The following is a 12,017-nucleotide window of genomic DNA, read 5'->3' as shown; positions in this document are numbered from 1 at the left end:
AGATGTGTGTAAGCTAAAATTTGCATCCAGTTTCAGCATATAACTTGTGAACCTTCAGTGTATGATTTCTGAGATGCTGAATTCTAAGCTGCTGCCTATTCATTATTTCCTTGAACCAGAAACAAATTCCTTCTCAAGGGTTTATTCTGTCTTTCAGCCTCCTGAAAAGGAAGGTGGCTTGCCCCGTCATGTTGGTAATAAAACTGAATGTGCCTTGCTGGGACTGCTTCTGGATTTGAAACGAGACTACCAGGATGTTAGAAATGAAATACCAGAAGAGGCACTTTACAAAGTCTACACCTTCAACTCTGTTAGAAAGTCCATGAGTACTGTGTTAAAGAACTCTGATGGCAGTTTCCGGATATTCAGCAAGGGTGCCTCCGAGATAGTACTTAAAAAGCAAGTTAACTTTTTTTGTGGTCTTTTATCATGTAACGGTGTGATGAAATTCCTGAAATGGTACCTTCAGTTACTTGGCATTTAAGCGCTGTATTTCTTCATTGTCCAAGTCAGGAGTTCTTAGAACTAGCTAATTTAGAAACCTTTCCTAGAAGATGTTGCTTTAAGGCTTGCAACATATCTGAATGCTTCATTGTCCCAAACTTAAGCTAGTTACCTTCCAAGTCTCCGGTGAATACAATGTTGCATTTAACTTTGCTTAGTCTCTATGAAAGCTTCTTGCATAGTGTGATGCAATGACTACTTTTTGCTAAAGATTAGATATATAATCTTGTTGGTTAATCATAGAAACAGTGAAGTATTTCCTGCTAGTCTTCCCTTTAAGATGATAGCTTTCATTATCTGCCTATTGAATGAATTGTACTCTTTTCTTACTTTTTAATTGCAAGGTTTGGTGGTCAGTGAGGGTAAACTTGTTCACATGGACTGGGTGAAAAGGGAGCTAGAAACAGTCATTTTGCGTTTGCAGTTCAGGCTATCATGTACTTTATCTTACAGGTCACTGAACTGATTGCGGAAGATATGGGGGGGGGGGGTCTGTAGGAAAACATGGCAATTCAGCTCCTGAACAGTTCCCTCTTTTGTGAAGACTTGTAGAGTTGGCTTGTAGCCTTGACATTCTTGTGAATATATGAATATGCATTTTATGATCTGCTAAGCACTTACCCTATATATAAAATATGACAATGCCAGGACTACAGCACCTCCTACTGGAACGGATCTTGCTACTCTTCTGAGCCTTGTCCAAATGTTTTTAACATCTGAGTGAAAACCTTTCCCATTTTGGGTGCATTTGACTTACCTTTGTTACTGCTGGGCTGTGAGATGCTGGCAAAGGGGAGCAGGATAAACTCCTGGGAGATACTCCTAGAACATGGTAGGAATGCCGTACTGTGAATCCCTCCCCCTCCCCCTCCTCCACTTTTGTGCCTTCACTAGCCTTTACCTTCCCTATCACCACCACCAAACATTGGCATAAAAATGTTCTCATACAGGGAGGTGGGATGAGAAGGCAACCATGTTCTTCATGAAATCTGTGCTGGGATGCATGTGTATCTAGCTGCTGCAAGATTTAGGAATATTTAATGTTAGCCCTAGAAAGTACCTGCGATGCAGATGACCTTTTTTATTAAGTGTTCTGAATCTTGAAAACTGTTTGTTTTTTGTTTTCAGATGCTTCAAGATACTGAGCGCTAATGGTGAACCCAAAGTGTTCAGGCCAAGGGACCGTGATGATATTGTAAAAACTGTGATTGAGCCTATGGCCTCAGAGGGACTCAGAACCATATGTCTGGCATTCAGAGACTTCCCAGCTGGAGAACCTGAGCCAGAATGGGACAATGAAAATGACATTGTCACTGGGCTTACATGTATTGCTATTGTAGGCATTGAAGACCCTGTGAGGCATGAGGTAGGCGGAAAATCTTCATTAAAGTGTGTTTTAGAACATTCTTTGCTAAAGTAATAACTTATTGTTTGGAAACAATGCCATACTTTACTTCGAAAACAGGTGTAAGCATGTCAAGGCATTAAAATAATTCCTGAGACCTAATAGAGCCAAATAAAGATAAATTCGCATCTTCATTTTGATTGTCTTGAGTTCCATCTTCAAGTCCCTTTTGTGAGTGAAAAGTAACTGCTACAGATGGTGTCATTTTTAGGGAAATATATCACATCCTGAATTTGTGTGAGGTGAGGTGGATCCCTGTGCCTCTTTAAGAACATGCCTTTATCCATGCTCTAATGCATTAGGTGGTGGTGGTGGAAATCAGCTACTTTTTTTTTAAAAAAAAACCCTAATTAAATACCCCGAATGAGAGAAATATTTAGTATAAACAGCATGTGCATTTAATCTAAAAGTTACTAGACATTTGCAGAATGTTTTTTTCCTGCCCTGCTGATCAAGCTTAAGTCGTAGTTCTCTTAGATAGCAAGTGTTCTGCTGCGGTACAGGGTTTGATAACAAAACTTGTGTCAAATGTCTGAGAATTAGGCTTTGTCTCAAAATGGCAAGAAACATTTTATACATTAGTTAAACAGGAGACTTCAGTCCCAGTCTCTCTCTCTCAGCCTTAAAAACCTTTCAAAGATGGGTCACCCAAATGTTTTTAGTGGTAAGTGCATTTATTAAGTTAACTGTAAGCTATAGGAGCTTAACTGTTATAGGTGCCCACTTGTTGCCTGCCATTAACACCCAAATATACATGATTATATTTGGAATATATGCCTAATAACATGATGATACAAAATTATCTATGGAACTGTGTTAAGGCATATTATTTCAACTGAAGGACAATTTGAGATTAAGTAAGCAGGAGATTGGAGGGCAGAGAGTTGTGGATAAATAATGTTCAAGCATGTCCATGTAGCAAAGCTTCTTCATAAACTATTCTTTTTTCAAAATAAAAATTAGGTACCAGATGCAATAAAAAAATGCCAGCGTGCTGGTATAACTGTGCGTATGGTTACTGGTGATAATATCAACACTGCCCGTGCTATCGCTTTAAAATGTGGCATTTTGCATCCTGGTGAAGATTTCTTATGCATAGAAGGTAAAGAATTCAACCGACGAATACGTAATGAAAAAGGAGAGGTAAGTTTGGTTAATATTATTCCCTTGATTTTTGATTTTTGAAAGTTTGCTTAGTTATTAAGCTAATCTAAATTATCTTCACAGATAGAACAAGAGAGAATAGACAAAATTTGGCCCAAGCTTCGTGTGCTTGCAAGATCATCCCCCACTGACAAACACACACTGGTAAAAGGTAAATAAGCATTCTCAAATAGAAGAGTTGACTATAACGGATTGCTTTCCTTTGGAGCGGGGAGTGGGAAGAATAAACTTTTTATTTTAGCCCATGATACTTGTATTGATCCTATCAATCCTGTATCTAGGGCTTTCAAGGTCATCCTTCAAATCTGTAACCCTGCTCTGCAGGCATTAAAGGGCAAAATTTTAAAGAGGTATTTTAAGCAAAGTATTTTAGAAAAGACGTCCAACCATTTATTCAAGGACATCTCTTCACTGGCCTCGGTCCAGTATACCTGAAGGAGCGTCTCCACCTCCATCATTCTGCCCGGACACTGAGGTCCAGCACCGAGGGCCTTCTGGTGGTTCCCTCGTTGCGAGAAGCCAAGTTGCAGGGAACTAGGCAGAGGGCCTTCTCGGTGGTGGCGCCTGCCCTGTGGAAAGCCCTCCCAACAGATGTCAAAGAGGAAAACAACTACCAGACTTTTAGAAGACAGGGAGGCTTTTAATGTTTAATAGATTACTGTGGTTTTTTTCTGTTGGAAGCCGCCCAGAGTGGCTGGGGAAACCCAGCCAGATGGGTGGGGTATAAATAATAAATTATTATTATTATTATTATTATTATTATTATTATTATTATTATTCACTGACTGGATAAAGGTCTTTAGGATCAGGAGGCCATATCTCTTGTTAATACGGATAACATTAGGTTAAGGCCAAACATCACCTCATGATTTGTATTTTGATGGTAATTCGTATATCTGTACTTCCATTTTAGGTATAATAGACAGCACAGTTTCAGAACAGAGGCAAGTTGTAGCGGTGACTGGTGATGGTACCAACGATGGCCCAGCATTGAAAAAAGCAGATGTTGGCTTTGCCATGGTAAGTTTAAACTGTTGTCTACTGATTTTGATAAGTGCTCCTTGCTGAGCTGCACTGCCAGTTTTCATTGTAATGAACATTTGGATCTATACCAAAGATTGAATACATCTAACTTACACTTAGCAGTGACAAGAGCAAAACTGATTGCAGCTCCCCCGGCTTTCTGTCCATATACAGGTTTACACATGTATGAAAAGTGAAACAGGACTGTAGTTGGGTTGCCATCTGTTCACTGTGTCAATTGGGATAGAAGCACAACTTGAATTTTCAGTATATAATATTGCAGCTTTCTTGGTGGAGGGTGGGATGTGGAGTAACTTGTGTCTCTGAATCTAAAATCAAAAGTAGGAACCTGAAGCTATTAATGTGGAGATGGCACAATAAACCTATGTTTTGATAATACCAGCTAAAATAGCTAAAATTCTTGGACTGTGTAAAGACATATAAAGACATCATTGAGCATTCTCAGGGCTGTTCTGAACGGATAGTGGGGGAAGAAGTGGAAAACGGAATGTGAAGAAAACCTCAGAGAGAAATTTTGCTGTCACTGCTTGAAGTCAGATTGTATGAAACTCACTTTTGGCCATTTTAATCTGAAGCGTGCTGGGTCATGAGAAGTTAATGTGGTTCATGCTAAGCTGATACTACATTTGAGCATTTATTGCTGAGATCAGGTTTCTTCTGTTCCTTTTCCTTGTCATAGTGTAATTGTGACACTGCAATTAAGATGAGTGTAGACTAGCTTATCTCTGTAGAATTTGGTGTCACTTACATGACTCTGAACCATGAATGCTTCTATGTGTGTGTTTTTTCTTTTGAATCTGGTCCATTGATCATTCCAAGAAGTAGAAATGAATTGGTCTTGTTGCTTTTGTGGGAGGTGAAGCTTCAGATTCCCTGCATACTACTCCAATATGTAGTAGCATTTTAAGATTACACTTCCTTTTTTAGTTGAATAAAAGGGGGGAAATAGCTGTGTTGCTGCATATGTAACATGCTTTATGCTACCAACAGTTTTTAACACTAGCAGCTTTTCAGATTTTGTAGCTCATAATCATATTGACACAAGTAGCTGACTACTTTCTTTGTTGGAATGATACGTAAGGGACCATGCCTAGATTCCAAAACCTATTGCTTTCCTCCACTAGAAGTTGTGGAATTTGCTTAATGTGAATGGGACATTCAGGAACTGTACTACTGTGCCACCTAGTGGCATTGGAGGTTAACAAAAGAAGCTTTAGAGCATCAGGCTATTCTAAGCAAAAAATGTTGATAAAGGACAAATGAAGCCAAAATGTGCCATTTCAGATACTTACATTATGGGTTTATTGTACTGGAATAGCTTTAACTAGCTTATGTGCCATGCTTCATAATGGACCCCTGACCATTAGGTCCAGTCGTGACCCACTCTGGGGTTGCGGCACTCATCTCGCTTTACTGGCCGAGGGAGCTGGCGTACAGCTTCCAGGTCATGTGGCCAGCATGACAAAGCCGCTTCTGGCGAACCAGAGCAGCACACGGAAACGCCGTTTACCTTCCCGCTGTACCGGTACCTATTTATCTACTTGCACTTTGACGTGCTTTTGAACTGCTAGTTTGGCAGGAGCTGGGACCGAGCAACGGGAGCTCACCCCATCGCAGGGATTCAAACCGCTGACCTGATCGGCAAGCCCTAGGCTCAGTGGTTTAACACACAGCACCACCCGCTTCATCAGTAATCATCCCTAATGGGAACAGATGAAATTCACTTTCAAGATTTGTAGAGTCTATGCATTGCAATTCTGTAGTGAGTACGTTAGACTAAGACTCATTGAAATCAGACTTTCTTCTGCATGTGCAAAGGATTGGATTGCATGTTTTATTAAGTCAGTTAATATTAGTGCCAACAACTCTCTATCTCCAGATAGAAACCTGAACTAATAATTGTTGCAACTGATTTTTATATACAAATGCTGACAGTGTCTAGCCTAAACAATTGGATATGACACAATAGTTATTCTTTTTACCATTTGATATTACTTAAACTTGCTATCAAGATAGTGCATCATAATAATAGCTTTTATACTGAAATATATGTTAAAAGCAAAGCTTGAGACCACTGAAAGATAGTAATTTTTGGACCAGTGTTTTCAGGACTTGTGTGTGCACTTTTTAACTGCAATGTGTATAGCTGGAATGGTGTTGTGACTTTTTTGGGATTTTTCTTTCAGGGTATCGCTGGAACTGATGTAGCTAAAGAAGCATCTGATATTATTCTCACCGATGACAACTTCACAAGCATTGTTAAAGCAGTTATGTGGGGCCGAAATGTGTATGACAGTATCTCCAAATTCCTTCAGTTCCAGCTTACTGTCAATGTAGTTGCAGTAATTGTTGCTTTCACGGGAGCATGTATTACACAAGTAGGTATTATGCGTTCATTTTCAACTAGTGAAAATGCACACTTTGTATAAATTGATGATATTAGCTTTTTAGAGTGAATTTACTAGATGTATTTTTAAAAGCACAGTACCAAACCTCATTGGAGAAAATATTTAACTGCTGCATGGCTTGTTGGTTTCTAGGATATTTGTGTTTATGTATTAGGAAATGTATCGTTTTTGTAGGATTCTCCACTTAAAGCTGTTCAGATGTTATGGGTAAATCTCATAATGGACACACTGGCTTCGCTTGCCTTGGCAACGGAACCACCCACAGAATCTCTCTTGCTGAGGAAGCCTTACGGTAGAAATAAACCTCTCATCTCGCGAACAATGATGAAGAATATTCTGGGCCATGCTTGCTATCAGCTTGTGGTTGTCTTTACACTCCTGTTTGCTGGTAAGAATTTTAGATTCCTAAGCTTTAACTTTTTAGAAGCTAAGTGCTTGCTTTGTGACTGCCTCTCAAATAGCTATTTCAGTCTTCAAATGAACTCTTCAGTATTTGATGTTTACATGGTAATGTCTTACATGAAAATCTAAATCAACACAAGATACTGAGAGTGTTAATCTCCCCTTCACAGGTGAAAAAATATTTGACATTGATAGTGGACGGAATGCACCTCTTCACGCACCTCCTTCAGAGCACTATACTATTGTGTTTAATACATTTGTTATGATGCAGCTTTTTAATGAAATAAATGCCCGAAAAATCCACGGGGAAAGGAATGTATTTGAAGGAATTTTCAATAATGCTATATTCTGTACCATAGTTCTGGGCACATTTATTGTACAGGTGGGTTGGTTCCTGAAGTTACAGTACTTGATAAAGAATTTTTACTTTTTGTTGCCAAAGTTCCCCCCCCCCTCTCTATATGTATATGTCAGGATACAGCATCTTTAGCAGGTCGTCTAACATAGTATGTAATTTGGCTGACATCTTTAGAAATGCTTTAAATTTGGAGATAAAATACAGGTGACAGTTAAGGTCCTTATCTCTGCCCATTGTTTTGATGAATTCATAGATCCAACATGATCATTTAAAACAATTTTGTTTGGAAATCTGATCTTTTCGTATGTGACTTAAATCCAGCCAGTGTGGTGTAGTGGTAGACTTGTAATCTGGTGAACCGGATTCGAGTCTCCGCTCCTCCACATGCAGCTGCTGGGTGACCTTGGGCTAGTCACACTTCTCTGAAGTCTCTCAGCCCCACTCATCTCACAGTGTGTTTGTTGTGGTGGAGGAAGGGAAAGGAGAATGTTAGCCACTTTGAGACTTCTTTGGGTAGTGATAAAGCGGGATATCAAATCCAAACTACTCTTCTTATGTGGCAGAATTACCGTAGTAACTAGTGTTTTGGAGACCTGCACTAGAATCCTATATAATAATATGCAAGTGTCTCTGCGTCCAGTCCCTGTGTCCCGTTTTCCGCGCTAATGCGCATGTGCCCCACGGACACAGGGATTGGACAGCAGAGACTGCACACGCGCACACACACGCTCTCCCCACCCCTCTGCCAACCGCCGCTCGCCCTCGCACTCCCCTCTCACATTGCCACCCGGCTCAGGTCTTGAGCGGTTGGCGTGCTGCTGACCAGCAAATACGAGCGGGCGCGAGGAAAGCGGGAGCCGGACGCTGCTGCGAGAGGGGACAGAAAGCCGCCGTCGCGGGTCTCAGGGGAACGCGCCGGGGCCCTCTTCGCTGCCGCCGAGTGCCTCCACGGGCACCACCGTGAAGTTGGTGGGCATGGCAACTCGCTCTCGCCGAGGTTCCCCGGCTGGTTCCCACCGTGCCGTGCCTCACACGGCCGCCGCCGCTCTCCTTCCCCACCCACCCGCTTGACGCACCTGCGCAGCAGGAACTGGAAGGCCGTTGGCGGCGCTTGGGTTACCTCAGCAGTCAGTCAGTGGGTCGGTTGGTCGGGCCGTCGGCCGCGCATGCGTTCTCTCCTCCCCCCGCCTCAGTTGACAGTCAGGAAAAGCCTCAATAAAGAGGTGCCGCTCCTCTCACACGTTCTAGCGCCCGTTTACTGAACGGGCTTGGAGAGGAGCTGGTAGTGGCGCTCCTGCTGACGGGCCAGCCGGTCGCCTCCGCCAAAGCCTCCCAGTCCCCCGGCTCCGGATCCTGCTGCTGCGGCTCCGGCGGCCAGGCTTTCCCCGTCGCCGTAGGCGAAGCCCGCGCCAAAACGCGCCATGGCTGAGGGAGGCTAGGCCCAAGCGCCAGACTCCGCCTCCCCTCACGCCTTCCCCTCGCACGCTCTCCCTCCATGAGGGACCTGCCCTTAACACATATCCTCTAGCGCCCGTTTTCTAAACGGGCTGAACGACACTAGTATTAAATATGTTTGTATGGTTCCAAAAAAATGAATGTCTCCTCCCAGAACTGCCCTGGTGACTTCCCCTTAAAATGCAAATAATGCACATTCATAGTTTGTATTGATTTATTTACTTCATTGCATTTTTCCTCCAACCATCTTCCCAAAGGAAACCTAGGGCAATGTACATGCAATACAACATAATAAAATAAAATATTAAAGTACCAATATAAAACTACAATTAAACTATAACATTCCAGGAAGCAGAGATAACAATATCACCCCATCACAGTTTCCCAGAGGCTTCACAAATCATGACCTAGCTGTCAACCGAAAGATGCCAGTGGTGGGGACAAACAGTAGCCCAGATGCATTGACAAAAGCAAGCTTCTGGAGGGCTCTAAAAATCCAACAGAAAAATAGCTCAGAGTTTTATTTTCGGAATAGACGGGTCAAATATTTGGTGCAGCATAGCCAGCACCGACTTTTAAAAATAAAGTAGTGATAATATTTGTGATTTTTCTTAACAGATCGTCATTGTGCAGTTTGGAGGAAAACCTTTCAGTTGTTCAGAGCTTACAGCAGAACAATGGCTCTGGTCAATTTTTCTAGGAATGGGAACACTTCTCTGGGGCCAGGTAAGAAACAACAGCTTTTTGTGCAGTTCTCTTGCTGGAATTATCAGTGCTTCTGTTTGAAAAAATATGTGTGTGTACCGTACATCCTACACTCCTCCTGTAGCAAGTGTGGCTTTCCCCCTGTAAGCAACTTGCTCCATTACTCCCACTTTTGTAGGGAACTTAGGAAAGGAAGAATTTGCTAGCAGTGTCACTCACCTGGTGGTAAGACTTCTCTCAGTGGAATGGGGAGCAAGTTTTTGGCAATTTTGTCTTCCTCCCTGCACCCCCCCCCCGACTCCCTAAACCTGCTGCAAAGGTCTGGGGAAACCCTCTGGAGCATATTTAGGAAGGACACAGTGGGGGGCAAGTGGAGGAAATCACTAAAAATTGCTTCTGTCTCCATTCACCTGAGTGAATGTGCCAGTGAGTGGCACAGTTAAATGCAGCCAGCAATCTCTTTTCCTGCTGCCGTGAGTTGTCGGTTACTAAGCTGCCTTGGTTGCATCTATTGCTGCTGTGCTTGCTACCTACTGTTTGCCATAGCCTCCTTTAGTCACTGTCTGTTCTGCTTTGTTAGAAATAAGGTTTAAAGTAAATGTTGTGGTCGGTGGGTGGGAAATCGCAGTTGTTTATCTGGAATTCCCAGAATTCCTCATCACAGCTTGTGTTATAATTAGCTTTGACCAGCCTGTTAACTTCTTTCTCATGATTGTAGTTGATATCAACAATTCCAACCAGCCACTTGAAATTCCTTAAAGAAGCTGGTCATGGAACCCAGAAGGAAGAGATTCCAGAAGAAGAGTTGGCAGAAGATGTAGAGGAGATTGATCATGCTGAAAGAGAACTGCGGCGTGGTCAGATATTGTGGTTTAGGGGCCTAAACAGGATACAAACTCAGGTATGGTCTTGGAACAGGTAGGAGATGGTGAGGGATGAGGGGGTTATAAATCTTCCCGTTGTTCTTGGCATTGGTTGGGGGGTAGCTATAAACGGTGTGACTGAACTCTTTGCTATGTGGTCAAATGATTGGCTCTTTAATCCCTCAAATTCCTTCTTTACTTCATCTCTAAATGCGCCTCTTGCTTCTTTACCTGCTTTATAAAAGTGCCTTTTTTTCTTTACCTTTTTATATGTTTTATAGATGGGATGCTCCTTTCTCTTGTTCTCTCTCTCTCTTGCTGAGCAAGCTGTCACAATCTCTGATTCCTTGCAGATGGATGTAGTGAATGCTTTCCAGAGTGGAACTTCTATTCAGGGGGCTCTAAGGCGGCAACCTTCCATCGCCAGCCAGCATCATGATGTAACAAATGTTTCTACCCCTACACATGTAGTGTTTTCCTCTACTACTACTTCTACTACTACTACTGCTTCTACTACTGTGGGGTGTGAGTGCGTGTTCCTAAGTGCATGAAATTAACATTTCCTAATTCACACACCTAACGTTTCATTCTCTTCTTCAGTCCTTAAATTCATCGTTAAGACTTTTCATACTTTTTCTCACAAAATGGAGTCCTCGAAACCCTTTTTTTTCCGTAGAGGGCTACAACACAGGTGGAACAGTTGCAACTATTGATTTACAATGAAAGCTGTGAGCCTGCACATATTGTGCCTTGATTCTAGCAGTGGGGAGCTTAAAAAATATTCAGGAAAACGTTATAAATATTTGAGTATATGCCTTCAAGAATGACTGTTTGCAGGAAGATATACAATACAGTTCATTTAAATGTTTAAAGCTGGCAAATATAAGTAACTGGCTTTCATATCCTTGCTAAAGGGAAGTACAATTTGAATTACAACTTTGGTATAGCTAGCTTAGCTATATTGAAAGGAACAACTTTGACTTGCAAATCCAACTTTAAAAATCCATGTTGAGCATAACTCATGCATAAAATATTGAGGGTTCATCATTTTGTAAGAGTAAATAAAGTAATTTAATAATAATTAATATTATTTATACCTCGCCCATCTGGCTAAGTTTCTCCAGCCACTCTGGGTAGCTTACAGCACATAAAAAATTGTAAAACAATAGGCATTAACAATTTCCTGATACAGGGTTGCCTTCAGATATCTTCTAAAAGTCAGATACAGTGGTGCCTCGACTTACAAAGGTAATCCGTTCCGACGGCACCTTCGTAAGTCGGAAATTTTGTAAGTCGAAGAAAGCCGCTTACCACGACTTCCCCCATAGGAATGCATGGGTGGGGGGGAGACGGAACATTCGGAAGTTGAAGAAACCGCATCTAAAACTTCGTAAGTCGGGGAAACCCTATCTAAAGCCGCCCACAGTTTCCCTTCGGATGTCGGAGAATTCGTTAGTGCGCGGCCATTTTCCCCCTTCAGATGTCGAAAATTTCGTAACTCGAGTCATTCGTAACTCGAGGTATCACTGTAGTTGTTTATTTCCTTGACGGGAGGGTGTTTCACAGGGCAGGTGCCACTACTGAGAAGGCCCTCTGCCTGGTTCCCTGTAACCTCTCAGTGAGGGAACCACCAGAAGGCCTTTGGAGCTGGACCTCAGTGTCTGGCCAGAACGATGGGGGTGGAGACGCTCCTTCAGGTTTACTGGGCC

At 42.2% G+C, this 12,017-nt stretch overlaps 1 protein-coding gene across 7 annotated transcripts in view; it reads left to right on the top strand.

The window, feature by feature from the left end:
• Nucleotides 1-12,017, top strand: part of ATP2B1 (ATPase plasma membrane Ca2+ transporting 1) — a 71,671-nt gene that overhangs the window by 53,571 nt on the left and 6,083 nt on the right. For 5 of the 7 annotated variants that reach the window (XM_035126621.2, XM_035126619.2, XM_035126618.2 and 2 more), the window contains 11 exons: nucleotides 158-399; nucleotides 1,633-1,870; nucleotides 2,873-3,052; nucleotides 3,137-3,224; nucleotides 3,987-4,093; nucleotides 6,304-6,495; nucleotides 6,700-6,913; nucleotides 7,098-7,309; nucleotides 9,359-9,466; nucleotides 10,164-10,346; nucleotides 10,662-10,748. In XM_035126621.2, the coding sequence (XP_034982512.1) occupies nucleotides 158-399; nucleotides 1,633-1,870; nucleotides 2,873-3,052; nucleotides 3,137-3,224; nucleotides 3,987-4,093; nucleotides 6,304-6,495; nucleotides 6,700-6,913; nucleotides 7,098-7,309; nucleotides 9,359-9,466; nucleotides 10,164-10,346; nucleotides 10,662-10,748 (1,851 nt within the window). The remainder of the gene's footprint in view (nucleotides 1-157; nucleotides 400-1,632; nucleotides 1,871-2,872; nucleotides 3,053-3,136; nucleotides 3,225-3,986; nucleotides 4,094-6,303; nucleotides 6,496-6,699; nucleotides 6,914-7,097; nucleotides 7,310-9,358; nucleotides 9,467-10,163; nucleotides 10,347-10,661; nucleotides 10,749-12,017) is intronic. The other 2 variants (XM_060279696.1, XM_060279695.1) reach the window with 1 other exon arrangement.

This window comes from Zootoca vivipara, chromosome 10, assembly GCF_963506605.1.
Source record: "Zootoca vivipara chromosome 10, rZooViv1.1, whole genome shotgun sequence".
In the NCBI taxonomy this organism is placed as follows: Eukaryota; Metazoa; Chordata; class Lepidosauria; order Squamata; family Lacertidae; genus Zootoca; species Zootoca vivipara.
The sequence above is the reverse complement of the archived record's forward strand: the minus strand, read 5'-3'. Positions and strand labels throughout refer to the sequence as shown.